The sequence below is a fragment of the Hirundo rustica genome, chromosome 5 (genome assembly GCF_015227805.2).
Source record: "Hirundo rustica isolate bHirRus1 chromosome 5, bHirRus1.pri.v3, whole genome shotgun sequence".
Classification (NCBI taxonomy): Eukaryota; Metazoa; Chordata; class Aves; order Passeriformes; family Hirundinidae; genus Hirundo; species Hirundo rustica.
Genome location: NC_053454.1, coordinates 37,026,912 through 37,052,540, shown reverse-complemented (window position 1 = coordinate 37,052,540; position 25,629 = coordinate 37,026,912). Strand labels below are relative to the sequence as shown.

General features: G+C 40.5%; 1 protein-coding gene across 1 annotated transcript; it reads right to left on the bottom strand.

The window, feature by feature from the left end:
• Window positions 1-3,706: 3,706 nt before the first annotated feature.
• HADH (hydroxyacyl-CoA dehydrogenase) lies at window positions 3,707-23,507 on the bottom strand. The gene is made up of 8 exons (XM_040064259.2): window positions 23,346-23,507; window positions 20,028-20,156; window positions 18,496-18,653; window positions 13,653-13,779; window positions 12,314-12,403; window positions 10,242-10,314; window positions 7,051-7,167; window positions 3,707-6,022 (listed from the first exon to the last, which is right to left on the bottom strand). Exons 1-8 carry the CDS (start codon window positions 23,472-23,474, stop codon window positions 5,904-5,906), a joined length of 942 nt encoding a protein of 313 aa, XP_039920193.1. The 5' UTR covers window positions 23,475-23,507; the 3' UTR covers window positions 3,707-5,903.
• Window positions 23,508-25,629: the final 2,122 nt, after the last annotated feature.

The window sequence follows — 25,629 nt, the reverse complement described above, 5'->3', positions numbered from 1 at the left end:
CTGAAGTTCCTAACTAGCAAGAGCAGAATTTTGTTCTGCAAGTAATGGTGTTCAAGAAAGTAGGAAAAAAGGAAACAGAGGAAGAAAAGTATGAAACTGGCTGCTGTCTTTCACATTATCTCAAGAACTGAAGGGAGGTGGGAGAACTTGACAATAAAGTCCGTGCCAGTTCTTTTCTAATGTTCCCCATTATTTTGGAAATTAGGTTCAAGATTTAAAAATAAATTAGGACCCCCAAAATCAGGCTCTTCAATAAATATTTTTTTCCAAGTTCCGAGAGGGATTTCAGTGCTGAGAAGAAATCATAGGAAGCTAGATGCCTCATCTATTTAGACATTCTGGAAAACATCACTAGGCTTCCAACTGAAATAAAAGGCTTTTAGAAATTTCCTCCTAAATTGCAATGAAGAAAGAATTGCAACATCAGCTGTAAGGAACCCATTATGCCTCTTGACATATTCAGAGAAATAAAGCAGTTGTCAGAAACAGTTTACCTTTTACAACCCATTTAGAGAAAACCAACAACTAAAAACCCTGTGAAATACAAAGTATCTTACACCTGCTTATGCTTGTGGCTGCATAGGAGTCAAGCAGCAGGTCCCAAACAAAGTCAATGTAAAGCAGGTGAAGATTCTGTGTAGAAGCAAGGGCTTCCTTTGAATGACTGCAGTGCTCCAATCCAAGTCAGGGCATCACTGCATGCCAAGGAGTCAGGGATCAGAGCAGTGCCTTCCTTGGATTATATGTTACCTACATAGGTCCTGCCACCAACAGAGCAGAGCGATGTCAGCCTGTGCCCAACCAAGATCTGCTTATTGTAAATGTGTGGTTTTACCAGTTTCTATGGCACAGATGTTTAATAGGGCCATTTAAGTATGCAAGGATAATTAAGGGAAAAAAGGGGGATTTTATTTGGTGCTAATTCACCACATGCAAATTCCCGCTGTTTACTGCAGACCTACCACCAAGCATACACTTCTTCCCACAGCTCATCAGAAAGCCTCTTGCTGGTGAAAGTGGTTAATCCACAACATTTTTGTAGCTGAAGCTAAGATTCCAAATCAAGGGTTTAAGTTACTAATGACAAAAAACTTGCATTCTTTAACTAGCGAATACTGTAAGGGTTTCTCCATTTACAGAAAACCACCCTAGAAGTGGTTGCTGGCAGAAAAAAATGGACCAGAATAGAAGAAGCTGTTACCAGGCAGGACAGAGATGCACAAAGCAAAGCAGCGGCAAACAACAGGCTAGGAAAAAAATCCTGTTATCTGGCAGCATGGGACAGCCAAAGTAAGCGACAAGTTCCTTAGTGCCCGCCAAGCAAAAGCCTTGTGCTAAAATATCCTCCTCTGCCGTGGCCAACTTGCATCCTCTGACCCCAGGCTGGAAACAAATCTTGGCCTTACGCCTCACTGCGATGCCTCATGCCACCACATGACAAAAGAACTGGTTCCTTTAATAACAAGGTTTGATGTTTTGTATTATTCCTGCCCCAGAAGCAACCAAAACTTCCAGCCAGCTTTATAGTGCAAAGAATGCACTTCCGTGAGTTATTTGCAATTTATGGGAAACCAAAGAGAAAACCTCTAGGGGAATAAAACAGAAGAGTGAATTGAACAAGTGCAAAGTTGCTCCACGGGCATACAAACCTAAATCTAATATATTATCAGTAGCACCTGACATCATCACAGACTGTTCTGTGATCTCATACATTTAATTTAAGACTCTGCATGGCATTGCATTGATACGTGAACAAGTATACTGGATAGTAAATGGTATATATAGAGTGATTTCAGTTTTGATGTGAACTTTTGCGAAGATCATAAAGCTCAAAGCAGATCATTCTACAAGTCTCCTTTATGGCTACTAGACTGTGGCTCTACTGAACCCTTCTCTAACAGAATTCCCTAGAAGCACATCCCTATGGCTGTGAATAACAGGAAAAGCTACTGAAGGAACATATAATATGAAAAGATCTCAAAAGAATCATAGTATCTGCTTTTTGCTCCTGGTCTCAGCTCCTCCAAAAAGCACAGGGAAAAGGCATTATTCAGGTCAGCTTTATAATTGCTCACATGGTTACAAACTGTAGTGAATAAAAATACTGATATGTGGGCTACTGCTGTGGTACTAGTTAGAAAAGCAAGAACATAGCACCACAGCTACAGGCACCTCTCTAGAAAAAATTATCTCCAAAACTGTCAGTAGTAAATTTTTAGGAAAAGCTGGTCTCTACAAACTACAGAAGGTGTGTGTAGTTTGCCCACGTCTTTGAAGTAATTTGGTAATGTAAAGCATGCATTAAACAACAGAGAATGTCTGCTAATACCTCCATGCTCTAGCACCCACCTCCTAGCACCACACCCGGCCACAGGAATACACTGCATTGCATTAGCTTACACCTAAGTTCCTCGCAGACTTCACTGACCAAAGCCTGGCACAACATCAGGAACATACAAGACCTTTTCACACCAAAATCACCTTTTGGGCAGGCAAACAAAACACGTTTTTTTCAGATGCCCTTCTCATTCTAGTAACAGGTAGAGATTTAACAAGCCAATCGTATCTCACTACACTTCACTCTATTCAGCAAATTTCTTATTAGTTACTTCTTCACCCTGATAGATATACACTAATTTATAGCAAGTGGGTTTCCAGAAGAGATCGCCTGATGAACCTCAAAAGTTTCACAGATACCTGGAGGTGTGTAAGAGCCCCATCCACAGAACAAGCCACCAAATATGGTACTAAGAAAACAAACCCAAACCACAACAGAATCTCATTCAGAAGCCACTACCTTTGCTTTTCAGAGACCTGATTCACTGCTGAAGTACAGGGCTGGTAGTACTGCATCTCATGGCTCTGAAGAGACCACGCTAGATGCTGGAATTAACTCCTGTTAATTGGTTTTTGAACAATATTTGCATTGTTACCTCAAACCCCTTGGGTCAGATGGCTTCGAGGGCAAATACAACACATCTATGAAAGAAAAAAGTTACCTTTCCAAGTTATTTTAAGCCATCATTCAGTCAATCAATTTTACACATTTAATTCCTCTTCAGATCAAACTTTACTGCCACCTCTTGCACTTTATACTCCATAAGCCACTCCTGCAGAGCACCCTCCTCTGCTCAATAAAGATTCTGCTTTCAAGTCCCTGTTTCAAATTTGCTGTGCTCCTGTTTTCTCCCCCGCTGTGTCAGCAGCTAGGGTGACCACAGATGGAGCACATTTGGCAGCTGAAATGACCCAGATGCTGAATCTGGAGCCATCTTCCCAGCTGCAGTTGCTGGGCTCACGTCCGACTCCTCAGCTGTTGGCTGTCAAGCTGCCCTCGAGCCGTGCCAAGCATACATCCCAAAGCTTTGACCAAAGTGGGGAAAATGCTCTAAATCTGTGAGGACTGCTGGCAGAAAGGATAATAAAGACTAAAGGTTTTTAAAGTAGGCAGTGAGGGAAACCAAACACCCTTCCCTCCTTTCTCTTCTATCCCTCATTTTTTCCACAATCTCCTCTTCACTATTAATAAAAATTCAAGGAGAGCTGAATGGTGAGAGCAGGTCTAATGGACCACATGCTAATCTGAGGTATTGACCAGCAGGAGATTCCCCTTCATCAAAACTGTGTGCAGTGGAAGGTGGCTCATGTACCTCTGCTTCAAGTCACAACCACAGCAAGGGATGGGAAAAAAATCTTTACTCAAAAAAAGGTGGTAACACACAATTCCTTTATTTCATTACATATTCTTTAAGCTCCCTAAAAATCTCTGAACTAACAAAGCTGTAGAAATTCTTGTAAAATTCAGAATTGACTACTTAATAACCTACTTCTGGCTAATTCTCTTCGTTTTCCTCCCTTAAAAGGGACTTCTACATTCTCCATGCCTCCCCACTGAGGAGCAAAAGAAAAGGCTTACCTTGGTCCAATGACTACAGTCAGTCATTCAATTACCACTCTGCTCTGCATTCTGATCTAGATATAAGAGGGAGCATTTGAAGTTTTCACCCTTTACCTCATCTCTACTCATCCTGGCATAACACTCCACATGCTAATAAAATAAACTATGTCCACCCACCATTAAAGTACTTCCACAGGGTCTATTCTGCTAAAAAAAAAAAGTCTCTTCTCAAATAGCAAGTCCAACTCACAAATGCCTCTTTTTCAGGTTTCTTCTATTTATTACATATACACATACTGTACCTGTTAGAGCTTCTGAAAGGAAAACACTGTTTTAGAGAAAGCTTATTTTTCTAAAATATCACATTTACTAGTGAAAAATATTTTGCACATTTAACACTAAATAGCCTATGCCTTGCTATAAACCTTCCCCTTCCCAAAATAAAGGTCATCATCCAAGTAAAATGAGCAGTAGAAAATTACTTCTACCAAATTTTTTTTTTTGTAAAAAACAAATTGCATTTTTAGACACGAGTCATACACATTCCCATTTTTAATCACTATTGAAAACAGTAGTACTGATGCTAACTTCACCCTGCAGTACTTAAAAGTCACTAAACTGAGCTACAAACATTAGGAACTTTCAGTGAAACAGACTTTGTATGTAAGAAGTGGACTATATTTCAGTAAAACCAAGTCAGTTTAACAATACTTTAGTAAAGGAAAGAGACTCTTTGGTACAGTTTCTTTCCTTTAACCCTTTTCTTTCAAGGCAAGTGGCTCAAAATTAGGCAATATGTAATTAAGACCAGGATCCAATAAACCAAAAATTTTATTCTCTACTCAGAGATTTCTTATGTGATTATGTGCCTCTGTCAGCCTCAGTTTCTTTATGTGCAATCTGAATTAGATGATGGAGGAGGGAGGAAGAGGCAGCTTGCCATTAAATAATTATTCGTAATTTCTGCAACTAAAGATATATATATATAAGCACTAAGTACAGACAATAAAGGAACGCTACTACTGAGTTGAACTGGAACACCAATCCTCATGGCCACTTGCTCTGCAATACTTGGAGAAAAGACAGGATTTGATGCACTCCCACCACGGACAAATTCAGCTCTGCTAAGCCCCAAGGAAATGAAGTTGCAAAACAGAAGGTGCCTCACACAGCCTGACACACATATTTGTTTACACAGCACAAACTCCCAACTGCAATCCTGAAGGCACTCAGCTACAGTACTAGTGTATTGTGTAAAATGACACATCAAACACAGCTAATTTACAGGACTCTAGAAATCTTTTTCTAGGTGCTGTAGAAACATAATAAAGTAGGCCCTCAACCACTAATTGAAAATGCTAGAAAACCCCAAAGTAAATCATGAGCTCTGCTTTTAAATGCTTTACTGGGAACCTTCTGTTTGGGAAGCAGCCTGCCATTGTGGGATTCTTTATTTATTTTTACATATGTCCTTCAAAACATTATTGTTCAAGGCACTGTAATTTACATCTGCAGATTAGTAGTGCACTTAAGAAAAATCCTAACAAAACAAACCACTGCCTTTCCAGGCTGCAATTTGCCAGTGTGGGAAGAGACTGCCCCCCTGTGGGCTCCATCCAAGACACAACTGCAAGCCCCCACACTCAATATAGAATTGTTGAAAATTTTATTTTTAACAAAGTGAGGTTATTTTTAGGATTTTCCCCATCAGTATAATGATGTTTCAAATACATAAATTCACTTGTCATTCTGTACTGCACCTGAGAAAAATCAACATTTCATGAAGGCACTGTACATAGAAAACTTTTTGGAATTACAAGAAAAAAAAACAAAAAACAATCTACCAAATCAAGCTTTGACCATAGTTAACTAGTGCAATCACTCAGTTCACAAGTGAGTTACGTTCTAAATGCAGCTTGTGCCACCCTTGGGAAGGTTTAAACACCTGTATTATGGCAATGCTGAATAGCATATACAGATAGTTTAACACCTTGAGGTCTGGAGTTCATTTGTATTTGTAAAATCCTTCTCCAGTCTTTTTACCCAACTTCTTTTCTTCTACCAGTTTATTCAGGAGTGGGCTGGGTGCAAAAAGAGGATTGTTGGGCTCTAATGAATGCCATCCTGGAAAGGAAGGGAAGTGGATGAATTAGTAACAGTCCCGGTTATATGAAGAGAAGAGATCTGCATCTCCTTAGAAAAATATTCCAAGGTCAGAAAACTGAAGAAGGACTGGAACTTATTCTAGGCTTTCAGACACCCTGCAGTACAGCTTCATAAAGCCCAGATCAGTATTGATGATTACGCACAAATCTAACAATTAGTCTTCAGGCTCGGTGTACTCCAAACACCTTATCTCCACCACTGAGGATTTTTAAAAACAATTAAGGAGAAATTCTGAAACATAGTTAAGTACAGGGAAGTAAAATAAAGGCTCTGCTGAAAAGAAATTCAAGTGCAAAGAAATTCCAAGTTGAATTTCTACCTGTGAAACACACGGTTACTTAGAACAATATAGCACTACTCCACAGTACTAAAAGCAAAAGAGGTTCCACTGAAAACGCCGTTGTCCAAGTGACATCCTGCCTCAGAGAACGTTTAAGCTGCTCATTCAAAAGAACACAGCCATCAACAAGCCATCACCAATGATGTATGTTTTTGTTACTGTATTAACATTCACCCACTTATTCACTGAAGTGACAGGGAGATGGTTCACTTGTGTCTTTTGAGATATTTACTGGGTTTCCTATTAATTAAGAATGAAAATATGGCTGGTAGAAAAAGGATAGGGAATCTCAACATTTGTTGCTTTTCCTAGATTTCCTCACCTCCAGGTGAGGAATGTCACTCTTCCCACTGATTGTTTTTAGTTATATAAAGTACCATTAATGTTAATATTATTATTTTTCAATAGCACTTGATGAAGTCAGCAAAGCCACCACTGTTCTGTCCTCATGTACAAAGGGTACAGGCATGCAGTACAAATGCTGTACTCACACAGCATTCTGAGCTGAATTCTAACTCCTTTCTCCTCAACAGTTCAAAGGCTATATCACAAACATTCTGTTTGAATAATTAAGAGTCACATTTGCATTAGAACATTGTAGAAATTTAGCTAAAAAGTGGAAAAGAAAAAAAGAAGCATGCAGTACCATCTATAATGTATTTACTGGTATCCAACCCAACATAGTCCAGCAGTTCAAATGGACCCATGGGATAGCCAGCCCCAAGCTTCATAGCAACATCAATATCTTCCTTTGATGCATCTCCTAGAGAAAAGATTGACAGTTTGATGAACAGAGAAGATCCCGCGTCTCCTTGGCACCACTTATAAATAATTAACAGGGTGTTATTTCACCCTAGTGCAGCTCTTCACAGAAATCTCGGCATGTTTCACAGCCACAAAAACTGGAGTCAGCATACACATGCTGGAGCATAAAAGTTGAACCTCTCACAAAAAAAAAAAAAAAAAAAGCAGCAAACCCTGCAGGCCTGCTTTCCATTTTCCTGGTTTCCTCTTGAATTTCAATACAGAGCACTGCACTACTGATGGAGCCACAGCTACCATGCTGACCCTGTCAGGATGACTAAAGGAAGAATTGGGCACTAGGAAGAAAACAAGAGCTTCTTTTAGAGGCAGCAGAACAGGGTAAGTAAGGAAACAACTTAATTTCAGCTTCATGAGATCAGCAGAAGCTTTTGAATGATGCACAGGACAGAGCTACCGTTACACTACAACTGCCAGAACACAGGTGATATCCAGCTGATGGGTAAGGCAGGCATGGAGAGGGGAGCAGGAGCAGCTGAGTGACATGCTTAGCCACAGCACCTCTCACCAGAGGATATATGATGGGATCAGAGACGAAGGAGAGACCTGAAATGACTGTGCAGGTGCAGTTGAATTCATGAATGCCAGAATTATTTAAAAAGAAATAATCAAAATTATGAGAAATCTGTTATTTTTGCTTCAGTCTGAGCCTATAAAAATACAAATCCTGCACTGCCACACTGTCACAGTTAACTTTAACCTCGTTTTTAGCTGGGAATACATATTTTAGACTGTCATCAAAGCAGATGCACCTCTACTGCATAGCTCTAACTCATATTTTGAGAAAGGCAGTGCATTTTCTCTGCAGATCCTATAAAAAGGATGAAGTTATCCAAACCCCAGAGGTACTTGTTAAATAACCTCCGTGCTCGATGCATACACGGCATCCGGCACCTTGGCAGACACAGCCTGTGCAATTTATACACCTAAGATCAGAGAACCCTAGAAATAAATTTACAAAATCTCTTGTAAAGGTAACAATTTCAGTGACAGTTCTGTATGAACTAATAATTTATATATACTTCCTTTTACTCTTTAAAGCTGGCAATGTTTTTTTAAAACCACATTTTATTTCTGAGAAGCTGTGGAGAGTAACCTTACCTAAGTCTAACATAATTTCAGTTCCCCAAATTCAAACACAGCTAAATCCTCAGCTCATTTGTAGTCGATGCAGGTATACAGACTTGCTGTCTCAACAGATTTGTCCTTTTGTCAAACTTGGGACTTGGCCACCTGAGAGTTTCATTACAATCCAATAAAAAATAGTAAAAGGGCAAACAAAGGCTACATCCCTAGTTCATTCTAGTCTCTCCGAGTATAAAGCAGACTTCCACAGAAACTTAGCTGACTGCTTTTTAATTTTACCACTAAGGAAAGAGCAGTACAGACCAGTATACATTAATATTTACAATATGCCCCATTTAAGTCATTGTTAATATACTAAAGGTATATTGCTTATGCAAAAGTGTACATTTAACGGAATGAGATTTTGTATAAATAAGAACTCAAGGACTAGCCCAATAAAATGGCATTTCAGTGCTTGGGGTTACCAGGAAAGAGACACAATTTCATTTAATGTAGATGACTATCTGGCTCAAGTGTCTGCTCTGAGAATAAACACAAAGGATATGATAAAAATGTAACCTGATTCACTGAAACATATGAATTAAAAGACAGCCATGAGCCTTCCCAAGACAACAAATAACTTTTTAAAGGGATTTCATTAGAGTTTAAAAGTCACAAATGAACTTTAGCAAGTTTGGAAATATCATACTGTGGAAGAAAATACAAAAAAAAAATTAAATCAAAATATTGTTTTGCTTAGGCAAAAGCAGTCAGTTTTAACATAGAAACTCAATGACTGTTTTCTTCTGCATTTAATTAAAAGTTCTGTTGTCTCCCGAAATATGCACAATGATACATGTCACTTAACAACGGCAACTCTTTTAAACACTCTGAAATACCCATACACTTTATTTAAAACTGTGACTTTTTCTAAAAGAATAATGCCGCTTCGCATTAATTCCTTTGCTTTTCAAGTCACTAAATTTGCTCTTTTCTCCCTTTGAGATGTAATTAGGTACATCTGTTGATGGATAAACAAGAAGTATTGTTTTTTGTTTTTGTTTTTTAAAATCAAACCATTCCTTCTATGTGCTTTAAAAGAGATTTTTAATATTTAAAGCATATTTAGTGGAATCCTGAAAATGGAGTGCTTTCATCTGTAAAAAAGCAGTGATTTCAAAAACAAAATGTTTCAAATGACATTCTTAGTAGCACAGAGCTACAAGCAGAGTACTTGAAATAAAAGCAATTATAGTCTGTAATTTCACCTCTATCCACTACATTCACTATGGGCTTCTTTTCAAAACAAGCTTCAATGCTTTGAAAAATTCAGTGGTTCTTCAAGGATTCATGATTATTTTTACCTACATATTAATGTAAAAGAGACCAGCAGTGAGACTAGAGTTCCTGAAGAACCTATATCTAAAACTCAACACAGAAGGGGAACAGGAAGTTTTATGTGGCAGTAGCTGAGCTCAAATCACTTCTGTGCTAGTACCATAATGTGACACTATTACACCACTTACCTCAAAACTGGGGGTTTATTTCACAAGCCCCATATAAGTGAACTCAGAAGAACTTCACTAATGGTCCCATTATGGGACTTTCAATCACTTTTATCAATGTCTCCTGGGACAGAGAGAGGAAAGTTCCTGAATAGCTGGCAGAGGATATTTTTACAATGGCACTACACTCACCTTGTCATCTCCAAGCCAGAAACATTTTCCACCACCAGGAATTTCACACACAAGCACCTTCCAATTCCGCATAACCTGACATTTCAAAGTGAAGGCAAGGCCCTTCCAGTTGGCTCATATTTAACATTCCCTATTCCCTTCCAGCCTTTAATATCTGAACATTTTGAGGGAATCCCAAGGCTTTTCTGAAGCAATGTAACATTTAGCAGTGTTATATGTCAACACCCCTTGAAGTCAATATCCCACCAAGTACCTCTCTCAAAAAGTCGGACAGCTTCCATCATATATGGTACCAAGAGACGGTTTACAATAAACCCTGGAGTATCCTATGAAAAATAAAAAGGGATTCTAAGTAAACACTCTTTACCAGAACTACACTCAAATGCTACATGACAAATAAAGCAAGTGGATGAAGACACTTATTGTATCATTACTTGAGATACTCTCTGAACTATGTTTTTCATCTCATTTATCTGCTCAGTATTGAAGCATAAAACAATGTGAAATTCAAACAAGGAACGGCACATAAACAGTCATCATGACAGAGAACAATAAGACTACTACAAGCCCAAAGCAATTTATCTTAAAACAATTTAATATGGGTAGTCTTTTCTTAATCAAGAGCCTAATGATATGATTTCCTGAAGGTTAGGAGAAAAGCAGTTCTTCCCTAGCAGGTTTGTTTTGTGAGTGCGTCCACTACCAGAAGCACTCCTGACTAAACAGCCTGCTTCTCCCCCACTGCTCACTGGTGATCCATACTTTTGAAAGTCAGGATCGTTTTAACAGCAAACATCAACATTAACAATGAAAAGATAAGACACATGCTGTAAGAAGGCAACAAATTAATACAAAACTTCTTTTGCATAAGCATCAATCAAAAGCACAATCAATCAAGAGAGTTTTGCAAATATAGTATTATTTTGTACATTACTACTGTTTCAGATGTTTATTACTCATTCCACTTAATATTTAATCCAGAGAATCCCAAGCAATGTTTCTCCTATAAGCAAGGATTAAAAACCAAAAAAGTTCAGGTGTCAATATTGCATTATTCTCTATCCAAGCTAATTTATAACAATTCCTATATTCTACACATTGCATAGTACTAAACTGACTGGAATAGGAGAAAAAGTCAACTGAGGCCACAGAGCAATCTAGCCAGAATTTAGAGAACATAGCCAGAATTAGAGTCCAGCACCCAGAAGCTGAATTAATTAATCCGGTAACTACCGGATTGCAGACCCTTCTTTTTATGACCAACTGTCTCCCGGGGGCTGTGAAACTCAAAGCAGTAGCTTGCATAAAGTTATCCAGACCACAGCTTAATGGATTCAGAAAAAGTGTGCTTTCGAAGCAGGGTGTTACTCTAGAGAAACAAAACCAAAGCTGAGAAGAAATTAAGATTAATATGTGTCTAGTTACTGCAGTCTTAAGAAAAACTTGCAATAAGCACACACCACAGAGGATTCAGCCAACTGCCTCACAGTACAAGAGGCAGCAGTTTTGTCTCTGGCATGGCTAAAGATGAGCTTCCGCTTAAGCTCTCAGGTCTATGCTTCTGCAGGATGTGAAAAAAAGAATCCATAACATTAAGCCCTGATACCTGCTCTAGATGTCTAGTCACTGGACTTCGAAGAGTTTGTGGTAAACATGGGTGTTTCCTTTGTCAATTTGTTTTTAATTATGAAGACAAACTGGACAACAAGCAGCCTGGAAATTTTTGAAGTGCTCATATGTAGGAGAAGGGAATACAGGTGACCTTACCCCTCGTAACAGCTGTGTTAATTACCCAATACAGCTTCGCCCCTGATGAGTCACAGATATATCCAATAAAGGTAAGTGTGATAAAAGGGAGTGCATTAGCTGGTGGGGGGCAGTCATGAAGAAGAAGGATCCTGGGGAGAGAGAATCACTGCTGCGAGGTCAGTCCATGTCCGCAGTTAGAGCCTGTTGTTGGAACCTGCAGTCACAGTCTAGCTTGTTAAAAGCCTGCATTCAGAGTCTGCAAACCAATACCTGTAGTCATAGTTTGGCAGGAAATAACCAGCAGTCAGAGGCTGCAAGGGAAACCTACAGTAGGAGCTTGCTGCAGCCAGAGTCAGAGAACAGCTGGAGTCAGGATGGCAAAGCTGTAAAGAGGAATAAACCAGGACCTTTTTTATGCTCTCATGTGATAAACAAGAAGTCTGTGTGTCAGCTCATTTCTACCCTCTAACACAAGGGCTGCTGCAACACTCGTACATCTACTAAAACCTACCACCTTAAAATTAGCAGTCTACAAGGACAGACCATCTGAACACTATACTGTCAAAACATACTCACCTTACAACTGACAGGACTCTTTCCTACTGCTTTACTGAAATCCACAAGTGATTCAAAAGTCTTTTGGCTGGTCATTGGAGTCTTGATGACCTGGGTACAGAAAAGGTAGAGGGAGCATAAGCATATTTATGAACAGAATCTCTCTCATTTCCCTATTACAGCAATGTAATCTAGAACACTCTTCCAGAAATTCACAAAACATTTTGCAAAAAACCACTTTCAATGGATAGATATGTAAAAGACACAGAACACTATTTTACACATATACAGCATTTTGCAATATTGTTTCTTTTAGACACTTTCCCACTCAGCCACTATGGATGGACGGTAAAAGGAACCATTCTTTGAAAGCGCACTTAAGAGATCATAACATATCAAAACAACTTTAAAAGCTACACAGTCTCTGTTGTCTTGCGAAACACAAAGACATCACTCTAGAGAACCATTTAAACAGCCATAGTTCCTGATACAACAGGTTCTAACAGCTACTCCCCCTCACTACAACCTCTCTCAGGAAATTTTACAGAGTGATACAGAGTTTCTCCTTGGCTTCCTTTTCTCAAGCTAAACAATCCCAGCTCCCTCAGCTGCTCCTCTGGTGAATTACTCTCCGGACACCTCACCAGCTGTTTTCCTTTCTCTGGACACCTCACCAGCTGTTTTCCTTTCTCTGGACACCTCAATGTCTTTCTTGTAGTGAGGGGCCCAGAACTGGTCACAGCCTCACCAGGACTGAGTACAGGGGGACAGTCACTGTCCTGGTCCTGCTGGCCATGCTATTGTTGACACAAGGCAGGATGGCATTGCCTGCCTTGGCCACCTGGACACACACTGGCTCATGTTCAGCTGCTGTCAGTCAGCACTCCCAGATCCTTTTCCTCTGCTCAGATTTCCAGCCCTTCTTGCCCAGCCTGTAGCGCTGGAAACATTGAAACAAACACAACTGACTTTGTTTCAAAAGTGACAAGACAGTAAGATTTCATCTCCTGACACCTTTAATTGATTTCTATACTGGTATCAGCATGTCCTATGAATAAGCCTCTCTGCTTGAAATGATGGCTATAAACAGCTCCTCTGTTGGCAGTTCAGTGGAGAACTCAGGAGCCTTGAGACTGACAGAATTACATCATTCTCTTAAACCCACCCCTCAACAGAGACTGCAGCACCCTCTAATAATTAGAGGCAGCAAATTCCATATCAGGACAGCTGCAAACAGGGATCTGTTCTGTCAATCTAGCTGAAATCCCACTGCTGACCATTGCACTGCTGGGCTACACCTGCCACTGTGATGGAACATGATGATAACAGAGCCTGTAAGGTGTGCTCATAAGACACTCACCTCCACGAGCTTCATCATAGGCACAGGATTGAAGAAATGGAGACCACCAAATCGGTCCTGCCTGGTGGTTGCGTTTGCCATCTTTGTGATTGGCAAGGATGAAGTGTTGCTTGCAAATATCGTATGCCTGGAAATAAGAATTATATAGATGGCATAAAGGACAGTAGGAGACAAATAGACATCCATTGGCTAACTATCCAAGAATTCTCAGACATATCCCTGCAGTTTATCACAGTCCTTTTACTGAGGTCTAAGCACAGCAATGATTAAATAACAACTACAAAGACCATGTGACTTTCTGATTCTTGAAGAATTATATTGAATACTTTATTAGGTGCTGGAAAAAAGGACTGTGCAAGAAGAAAATTTTATTTAACTCCCCAAATCCATACAGGTAACTCCTTAAGCAATCCTGGAAACTTAAGGATATTATTATTTGTTGTTAAACACATTTAAACATTTATTACACATTGTGTTGTTAAACACATTTATACATTTATTATTTATACCAAATCACATGCAATATCAAAAATGCACTTTGGAGTCTTACAGAAAATTTGAAATCTACTTTGTTTTAAAATTATCAATGATAGACATGATGAGCAAACCTACCATCAGAGCAAAGATATGATGAGACAAAAACACCAAAGAAAACTTAAGACCTGCCACTGCAAAGGATACACAAAATGCCAAGAATTCTAAGACATATATTAAGTTCTTTTCCAGACACCAGATTTACCAACTGCAATTAATAATGATTTGAGTTTTTTATTTGTTTGGGTTTTTCTTCCCAGAAATACCTCAAAACTTCAACAGCCCTGCTATCAGACCAAAAACTTACAGAAATGGCTTTTTCTTCAAATCACAAAAATAAGAAACTAAAATAGAGATTAAAATCTACATTTCATTTTGGACTGCATCCTACTATCCCTTCAAAAAGTTATCATACTGGACTCAGCAAATGTTTATCTACATTGATATTTTGCTTACATTGTACTAAGGTGTAACTGAGCTTTACAACAGAGTTTTCAGAAAAGTTATGTCCAAGTCATGGGGACATCTTATAGTGGCATTAAAGAAAACATTTCAAGACAGAACCACCCACTTTGTTTTCCATTTTTTATGATGTTTTCTTTTTGTTAAAGTGAAGGAAATTTAAAAATCCTAAAAATTCCCATTTAGTCTTCTTACAAATATTCTTATATTATGTCCCCACCATAAAGTGGCCTTATGCTGTTCTGAGGTGAGGTACTAAAAGGATCATTCTGCATTTCATAGTTTTGACCTTGCAAGGTCAGTGCATACAAAAGTCACTTACTCTCACTGAAAACTTGCCACTGTATATAAAAATTGAAATATACATATTAAAAGGAAGCATATTGATTTGTGAAATGTAATCATTGCTGGGTTTATATCTGAGTTCACTTAAAGAGATTGTACCTCAGTACCTCTTCTGTAGCCTCACACAATAGAAAGCCTTGGAAAAAAACAAAAGCATTGAATTTTCACTGTGAACAAGTGAATTTTACTTACACTTTCTTCTCTGACCGACCAATTGATTTCAGCTGAGTTTAAAAGAGAATTTCATGCCTCTGTGACTTAGAATTAAACAATCCACACTTCAGGTGACAGCAGTTGGGAGGTTTTTGGAAGCGAGGACTAGTGAAGCCATAGAAATGGCTTTCCCAGCACCAGAGTGCTTTCTCTTGGTGCCATCTAGTGGCTCATGGAAAGACAGCAAAAGCAGAGCCCAACACAAGAGAAACATTAATAAATATTTCCAATAAATCCGACTCTTAGAGTCCAGCTGCCTTACACAGCAAACACTGAACAACACTTCTTCTTCATACAGTTTTATAACACATTCATTCTAACACAGTGTACAGCTGAAAAACACTGGCCAGGTCCAAGCTGAGTTTCTACATCTAAAGGTAAATCCTAGACCAAGGAATATTGATGGGCATTTCCTACATACCAGAAAAAAACCCCAAACAAACAAAAAACCAAAAAACAAACAAACAAAAAAAAACAAACACCCAAACAAAAAACAACAAGTTCTTAAAGTGGATACCCAAAAGTTCTTTTGCCGTATTCATTACGACTCTGTCTGGAAAAGTGATGAAGTGTCTACAAAAATCCTAGTCTGACCTTCTTCAAAATGGAAATGGCCAGACGGATTCCATTCAAGAAAAGGAAAACAAAACTGAAGAGTAAGTAGCAATGCTTTACTCTGCTTGAAAGATGACGACCACGTCACACAGCAATAAAAGCCAAATATGGTGAGTATAATACTGGGAGGAATAGAACATACAATTCTGCTTTCCACATTTTACAAAGCTACAAGAACATCAGTTTTTGCAAAGCTCCAAGAATGTAATTTTGCAAAGCTCCAAGAACATAAACCAGTATGTTTTCAGACTAATGGCACCCAAGAAACAGCATCCACTGTTTCACCTGGACAGTTACCCAGATGAGGAACACCCTGAGTTTCCAAGGTGCTCTTTGGTTGCCAAACACTCCCAGCTTATTACATTTGATTTGAACACTTAAGAGAAATTTGCTTCCCATGCACAAATACAACTTCTCTCAATGTAATATTTTAGATTTTTTCAGTTACCAGACTTATTTATTTTCCTTGGAGATGTCTTCATAGTGCAAAAATGAGAGATGAACAAGAACATGTTTCAGCTGAACAAATGCATCAGACATGAAATATAGCACAAAAGAAGAAAAACGCAGGATTTCACACACCTTGTATTTTACAGACAGAATTCATCATCTTGTCAGAAAAACTGTAATACATAGCCCCTCACATTTCCACCTGCTGTCATCCACCGCTGTGGTAAGTCCTGAGATTTGAATGAAGCCAAATCCTCCCTCCAGAGCATCCTGGTCTTTCCTGGTCTCTCCCTGTAGCTCACACTTCAGAGGGCCATTAATGCCCAGAGCCCCTCAGAAGCAAAGCTCCTCCTGAGACTCAAAGCTGTCTCAAAAACATCCTTTGTTACTAATTAACCACAAGTCTACCATCCCTACTGAACTGATACGACAGTCCATGCACTAGGTTTATAAATGTTGAACTAGTAAATCTTAGAAAAGACTGTAGAACGCTAGCACTGACAGGGAGCACTGGAGAGCTTTCCATTCCAGCACAGTGCCATGTGGCATGAGTAAAGCCTACTGCTTCCTTCTAACACATGGAAAAACACTCACTACAGGTTTCTGTCTTTCCCCACACTATGCACAAGATCTGCAACTCTATACTCTCTCACAGCTACAAACTACCTTTTGTATCCAAAGCTAATATTTTAAACACTCTACTACTAACTTTCACTATTTTAGGGGTTTTTCATCTAGACTTTTCTAAACTGCAATCCATTTTCTTTGCCATTCACTTCAATTTCCTTTATCCTACACATAAGATATCTGTACGTCTATAATAATTTCCAAATATACTCTTAAAAAGGAAGGCTTCTTGTCTTAGCTGTTTTTCCCGACCCTGCAAAATCCTCCCTTTTGCAATGGGCAGGAGCACACTTGAACAACTCCCAGTACCTTTTAACACTGTAATGTAAAATTTGATGTTTTACAGCAGCTATGCCAACAAACAGCTCAGTATTACAAAAAAAAAAAAAAAGAAAAAAAAAAGCCTCAGCTGTTTCAAACATACATATTTTTAAGTGAGGCTCCAAGTCCCCATGCCTACATTTCCTTGCTGACTGGTTTCAGACAGTTTACCATTTAGTACACTCCAATTTGCTCATTAAATACTCAGGCAACCAATGGTCTGTTTGCACAAAAGAGACACAATCCAACCATAATAAGGTACTCTCATAAATGCAGAAGGCAGCTACCTTCTTTTGCATGTCAGGGTAATGGCACGTTACCCTGTGCTCAGTACATGGCTGCTTGTGATCTGGTTTCAAAATTACCAGGAAATTTTACTGACAGAAGGAGAAAGCCTGAAAATCTCCCCAGGCTGAAGTCAACTAATGATAACATCTCTTCTCCCTTGACATGATATTCAAGGCACAGCTTGCCCAGTTGACAAGCTAAACAGTGTAGAATACCTCTTAGCCAATACCCCCAGATTTACCTGCACTAGTTAAAATCTCAACCTGCAAGCACTCAAGGTCTTGTGATCCTGACTCATCAATTACAAGCCTCAAATTTCTGAGACTGCATGCTCACCTTAACTGCATTTCTGGGTTTGGATACAATTCAACAGTAGCTTCCAACAGTTATCAAATATGGTTCAAAGACATTTCCAGGGACTTTAAGTAACTGAATGAGTGCCTACTAAAATACCATTTTCCCTTTTACACCACACACAATAACCAGCAATGGCTGTTTCTAGCTCTTGTAATACAAAGTAAATTTAGTTCAGTTAAGACATTATTGAGCTGACTGAGACTTCTTAAAACTTGTTTATGGCAGGTGTGCTGGAAACAAATACTTTATCATCCCAATTCCCTATATAAGTAAACACAACATTAACAGCAGCCCACATGTACTGGAACAAGTTAATTCTACTGTTCTGCATTTATAGTTGGATTTAGATTTGAACTTGCCAAATAGATGGGTAATCTTAATGACTAAACACACCTGGAACAAAATGAACAATGCAACAAGCAAATGAAGCAATGCAACACACCTGAGAACGTTTGTAACGTGTACACCTGGCACAACTGTTCCACACCAACATGACAGTTTGGAGCTAGTCTAAGACAGCAAAACTCATTTTTAAATAAAGCAGCTAAGAAAGCAGAGAACTAACTGTAAGTATAAAAACAGAATATAAAACAGTCTAAGTTTCAAAATGTAACAGGAAAAATACACATACTCTGGAGCAAACTTATCCAGCGTCTTGAAGAGCTCATTTTTGACTTCCAGGTTCTCCACAATGGCTTCAATCACCAAATCCGTGCTGTGGACCACTGATGCTGCATCTGTGCTTGTTGTGAGGTTCTTCAAGGTCTTCTTAATGAACTCAGCACCAGCCTGAAACATTTTCAAGCAGCTGTAATGTCTACTTACAGTGATTTAATTTACTTTACATGAGAATCCCCTTATGTGCTCTGGTGTTTTTGACCACCCCCCCCTCCAAAATGTAGGCAGTCTGCCACATTTCCAAATCAATGAGAAAGTTCTACGGGTGGAGAGGTACAATGCTTTCCACTGACAAAATTTTCCTAGCCAATCAAATCAGTTTTGAAGAAAACAGGAGACCTTTAAACTCATTCTTTTAGAAAGACAATTTGTTGTAGTTCAACCTTCAGCACAAGAGTCTGAGTGATCACCTGGTTGGTCAATCAGTAGCTATAGCTTCAGTGAAAAAGTGGGGAAAAAAATGTTTTCTCACTAGTAAGTCTCTTGACATATTTTGTGAGGGTAGAAATCAAACAGAAATGCAAGACATTTAGCCAACGGTAAATGGAGACACAGTACAAATTAAAAAAAACCCCTACATGATAGACTATAATGGCATACAAAAAGTACAAGTATTATGTGGACAGTTTTATTTTTGACTAAAAGTCTCCCCATAATTATGTATGTTCTACTTATCCTGGCACTTCCATACTCCTGCAAATAAGCCCTTTTCATTTCATTTGTCTGCTGCATAATTTTCTGGCAGTCATCAATATCACTATGCATTGTATATGTTAATATGTATCAAAAGAAATTAATATGCTGTGGAATTTAGAGAAACAAGCACAGCAACAAGTAGCTCTTAGGATACAAAGTTAGACTTATCAACTGCTCCAGAGTGGTTTGCTGTATTCAAGTGCAAAGTTATACATCTAACATGTCACTAGCACTCTCCTTTCCTTTGGAGTAATCCTGTGGCCAAGTGTTGGGAGGGAAAAAATAAAATAATAAAAGACTCCTTACTCAGGTATAAGGATAATTTTGTTACTATTTTGGACAAAATGGGTGCATTCCCAAGTAAGCACTCAAATACTGCTTGCTTTTAAGTTACAACGAATAATTTTACTCCATTACACACTTAGCATCTGTTTTAAAATACTGCCAAGTTAGTTTAAATCTTTATCTTAAAGCTGAAGTTTATTAAGGAAAGAAAATGAGGTAAGACATCTTTCTACCTCCTAAATTAAAAAAAAAAAAAAAAAAAAAACAAAACAAAAAAAAAAACACCCAAACAAAACAAAAAAAAAAACCCAAAAAAACCCAAAACCCCACCACACAAAAACAAAAAACCCAAAAACTGAAAAGTCCAGGTTCTTGAGCACACTGGAAAAAAGTTTTCTTTTTAAGCAACATGCTCTGTAATGCATAACTGCAATATCATAACTTCAACATGGTAGTTTTTATTCTCTCAAGTTTTCCTAGAGGAATAAAGAAGAAGGCGTCAACCTCAGGCTTATCTGCAAACTTCTTCTTTGTCACTCTCTTCAAACTCTCTTCAATTCCTTTTGTAGACTTTTTAAGGATTTCATCTGACTGGTCAACTAACACCACAGTATGACCACTGGCAGCTGCAACCTGAAAGTTAAAAATTCAACATCAATGTCACAAAACAACCAACCATATTGATTTGTGTGGACAGACAATACACCAGGCATTTAGGCAAAAGAAGGTAAAAGACGCCAAATTAAATGCACTTAATTAGAAAAATCATAAAAGCCTGCATGCAGCTGGGGTGATGCTGAAGGGATAAAGAGCTCAAACAACTTGAGGGAAAAGGAAATCTCTCTTTCCCGCACTGTCTGCAGAATCTTGGGTCTGAAGGCATCTAAATTCTGTGTCTGTGGCTACAGAATAAACAGCTGTCTTGAAAGGAACAAGTATTTTAGCTGGATCTTGTAGCGTTTGAGCCTCGGATCTTGTAAGGAAAAAGGGCTGTGGAGACCAAAACTGGAACACTGGCAGCATGAGCAGGTGGCACAAGGGATGACCAACCCCATGACCCCAAAACACAGCTCTGCTGTCAGGCCATGAGCATGTCCCTGTAACAACAGGAAGGTGACAGTGGAGCTGGGAGCAGCAGTGAGCATTTGCCACTCCAGGATTCCACACAGACAGGAATGGCTGCAAGGGCTCCTCACTATGCACGCACTTGGTGGAAGCACTGGCTCAGCTACACACAGCACTGCCGGATTGCCTTTTTGCTTGTATTTAAATTAATTTCAAACATGTAATATCACTGTCTCACATTGCATCAGCTGCTCATTATCTGTTACTTCACTATTACTTTATGTTCCTCTTGATAGTTAGCAACAGCCTATCTTCACTTTCAGAATGCTCAAACTAACAGAGTCATGATTTAGTAACTGTCTAAAACAGATATCAAAACACGGTTCCACTGATGGTTTTAAAGTCACTCAACTTCAGAGCTTCCCTTCTGCAATATTTTACCTTGCATTTAACCTTACACCTGGTGAATAAATACTTGTGCACCCACAACACCTACTCCAACAAACCTAGCTGAAAGTACAGATATCTCATGAAGAAAAGCATGGTGATATTCTCTTCCAATTTGCCTCATTAACCCAGCAAATAAAGAAAGGCCAGATTGTCTCTGGACAGCAGCAGTAGAGCTTTAACAAGGGGTCAGTCTGTAGACAGACATTTCTTTATCCAGCTTGGTTTCAGATTTTCACTATGGCCATTCCATAAAAACCATATAAACCAAGCTTGTACTTCTACTCCTAACACTTCATCTGTTGCTAATCAATAGTAACAGTAAAACAAGACTCTTTAATCTTCAGATGAAAAATCATTACTAAGCACATTTTTAAGAGGTGTTTCACTAGGGATCCATTTATGACACCATCACTGTGCAGCTGGTGAAAAAATCCTAGAAAAATTAACATCTTCCATTTCCCACCATATTTACAAGGACAGGAAGGGAGAAATGAGACAAGATGATACCATTTCATTGCAACTCAAACACACACTTGCCTAAACTCTACTATCCAATGATCTTAAGAATGCTAAATGAGAAACCCAAGTGCTGGGGAGTTAATTGATGCTTTCCTCATACAGAAATGCTTGTCACAGGGCAGAATCAAAAATTATGGCTCTCAGCCATACATTTAGCAGAGGCTTGCTCCACCTGACAGTATGAAAACTAAGAGAAGAGGAGACACAATTTGGTAGGTGCTCAAAAAGGGATGAAAAGCAGCTTTATTAACAGGGTACAGGGGAGACATCAATGAGTGTTATAATGACCTCTGCTTTGAGATAATTTTGGATTGATAAATTGGAGGCAGATGGTCAGCAAAACAATCCTGGCTCCTTAACAGTGGTAGAGGCCTGCAACCCCTGTTACTGTCAAATACCAGACATGTTTCTTTTGACAAGCTGCCCTCTGAAAATGTGCAGTCCAGCAGAACAAGATCAGCTCACTTACCTGGAAAATTATAAGCTTTGCATAGTGTGCATCTTCCTCAAACAGAAGAACAACTTTTTTTCTAAGTTGTTCTTTGATGGTTTTTCAGTGGAAACCTCAAGCTCCAGTAGCATGATACATAGGAGTGTTTTTATCAGAAAAGTGAATAAACAACTATTTTCTTAGGGGGAAAAAAAAAAAAAAAAAAGGAAAAAAAAAAAAAAAGCCTCTGTAATTGCCTCTGTATTTCTTCTGCTAGAGATTTGCCAGGAATATAAGAAAACTTTAGTTCAGAGAAGCAAACCTATTAATTCATTGAAATGGAGAACTGCTATTCATGAGCTCCAGCTTCACCACTTGGATGTTTGCTGACTCTCCTTACTCTTTATGAAGTTTGTGAACTACCCTGGTATTCTGGGCAACCAGTTCTTTCTCTGAATTAACTAAGTGCCGAAACTTTAAATCACTGAAAGGACTCTTCAGTTTCATGTCCCAAAGCTATCAAGTGAAAGGGGAACTTAAAAGCCAAAGGCCTGAGATTAAACTCTGGGAAAATAAGTCCTATTTAAACATTAACCACTTTATAATTCTGAAGATGACTGACAGCTAAATACTCATTTTAGCTGCTGCATTCTACTGGTAAAACGTCTAAAATGTCACTTGATCTGCTCCCTAGATAAGTTAGAGGAATCTTTCCAACCAACATTTTCCACATATCGTTACGCGCTGTCAGTTTACAATCAGTCCACCCATCGTCTTAGGAACCACCTTAAACAACTTAAACCATCAGCCCTGGTTCTTTTCACCAACCCACCTGACCAGAAGACGCGCGGATCAGCAAGAGAAGGAGAAGTGTGAGAGTTGAGCAAGCGGAGAGCTTGTACCCCGCCCCGGCAGCAGTCGAACCCAAACCCGCAGCAGCCTGGCAGCAGAGCGCAGGGGCGCGTCCCAGCACGGCCGAGAGCCAGCGCAGCCACTGCTTTCTACACAAACACAGCCTGGAAAGGCAAGCGCGAAGGAGTCTGACCACGGACTAGAACACATTCCGAGAAGCTCTAGGAGGGTTGTTTTGTTAGGGGTTTTATTAGCGCTGGTCCGCCAGCAGAGCGCCCGCCCCTTTGCGCCCGGGGACGGAGTGCAACCCCGCGGCCGGGCTCGGCTCCGAGCGAAGAGCCCGAGCGGAACGCAGGGACGCGGGAGCAGCAGCCCGGGAAGGGCCCGCGCTGGCCGCAGGCCTCGCCCCGCGGCCCCGAGCACTCGCCGGGCCCCGGCCGTCCCGCGGCCGCCATGGCGCCTCCGCTCCCCCCCGCCCCGCGGCCGGGCCGCCCCACCGCGCTCACCTGGGCGATGCCGGCGCCCATGAGGCCGCCGCCGATGATCGTGACATGCTTGATGAGCAGCTTCTTGGCGGCCGCCGTGGCGGCGTCGGAGGAGGCAGCGCGCACGAAGTGACGGGTGGCGAAGGCCATGGCGAAGGCGCGGAGCGAGCGGCGGGGCCGGGACGGGCGGGGCGAGGGCCGCGCTCCGCCCCGGGGGAAGGCGGCCGGCCCCGTCCGCGCGGTCCCAGCTGCCCGCCGAAGGGAGAAGCGCGTTGGGTCTTTCACCTTCGCTACCTCTGATCCCTTAAGAGCCAAGCAGCAAGGCCAAGGACCGCACTGCCAGAACGCCCGCAAGCCCCCGGCTGGCGCTGGGCCGGCGGCGCTGATGCCCGCCCTTTGCCGCAGAGGTCACCGAGCTGCCCTCAGCGCTCACCTTCCGCTGCCGCTGCTCATGCTCCCAGAATCAGTGAGGCTGGAAAGACCTCCGAGACCGTCGATTCCAACCCGTGACCGAACACCAACCACCACGTCAACCGGACCATGGCACCAAGTGCCACATCCAGTCTTTCGAGAAACACCTCCAGGGACGGTGCCCCCACCACCTCCCTGGGCAGCCCATTGCAATGACCAATCACCCTCTCTATGAACAGAGCTCAACCTAAACCTCTCCCGATACAGCTTAAGGTTTTGTCCTCTCATCCTGTCACTGGTTGCGTGGGAGAAGAGGCCAACCCCCACCTGGCTACACCCTCCCTTCAGGGAGTTGGAGAGAGCAATAAGGCCTCCCTTGTGCCTTCTCTTCCCCAGGCTAAACACCCCCAGCTCCCTCAGCTGCTCGTCACAAAACCTGAGCTCCAGACCCTTCCCCTTCCTCTCTGCCCTTCTCCGGACACACTCCAGCACCTCAACGCTCTTCCTGTTCACATCATTAGAAGCTCTCCCTCCGCAACAAATGTTTCCTGACTAGAAGGGGATTTTATTTTCAGGTGTTAGGAAAATTAATCTACGAACACCAGAGGTTTATGTCCAAAAAGGAGACAGAGGAGTCCTTTTACTTTATTCGAATAAAGGGAGAGGCCACGGGGCATTTCCCCTGGGGTCTCTCAGTTTTTCGGAGGACGCAGCCTCCTTTTTATCCCAATTTCCCGGCCACGTTTCCCTCTCTCTTTCCCCATTGGCTGAGGTACTTGAGAGGTACAGACTTCCCGAAATGCCTAAGACCTAAGATTCCCCTTTTAATGTATAACCCCCCCGCTAATTTTTAATTTTTATAGGATTTATGGGTTTTCCCCATTGTTGCTTTCATCTTTCAATATTCAATTTCATTTACAAACAAACTTATGGTTTGTTTGTAAAGGCAAGTATCTTCCATTCATCAATCAGTAGAATCCTTCCCATTGTTTCTCTTATCTCTTAGGGCTAGTTTTATCTACTAGCAGACTCAGGGCTTCTTTGTAAAGACAAATCTCATTCTTCTCACAGGCTAGCACAAGATATATAATAAATATAATGAAACAACAACAAAAAAATTCTTCCATTATAAACACTAACAGCTGAATCATATCAGATGCAGACTGCCCTGATTTTCCGTCTAATTAACTTATCACCAGAAAGACCTGCACTTAAAGAGCAGCAGCTGACAACACAGCAATTACTACTTGAGTCAGCCTTGGGGTAAATATTAAGCAGCTTGTTCTACTCAAAGTGTTGTATTCTCATACCTTTGCACTTTGTACCACAAACTACTGCAAAAAATCTACCTGGATTGGGCAGGAGCAGGAAATGGCTATGGAAACAGCTTTACCCAGACTCACCCTTAATGATCTTTGTGTATACAAATGACAGCTGAGCAGTAATTAATGATTTTCTCTTTAAAAAAAAAAAATAAATAGCAGTATTCCAAGTAACCTGCAACCTAACTCGAGGGCATAAGACACAAGATTTCCAGCTACAGCTGTTGTTTCTGAGCACCCAGCTCCTGGTTAACACCAGTGCTGATACCCACCCTTCCCCACAAACACTTCAGTCGGCTCCTGCTCAGCCCCTGCCTTCCATATGGAAGGATCTCCCACTTTCCCCTGAGACCCCTCAAGGTATCTTTGCTCTCTATCCCAGGCTCCCCCTTGGCACCCCTTTCATTCTCTCTTCTCTGCCTCCTGTGGTACCAGGAGCCCAAAACAAACTACACTTCAACTTCTGCCCAGGTTTTCTTTCCTGCAGACTGCACACCTCCTCCTGCTGATAATTCATTTGCTCTTTCACCTTTCTCATCTCTACCCTTACCTCTTCTTTTATTCTGGGTAAC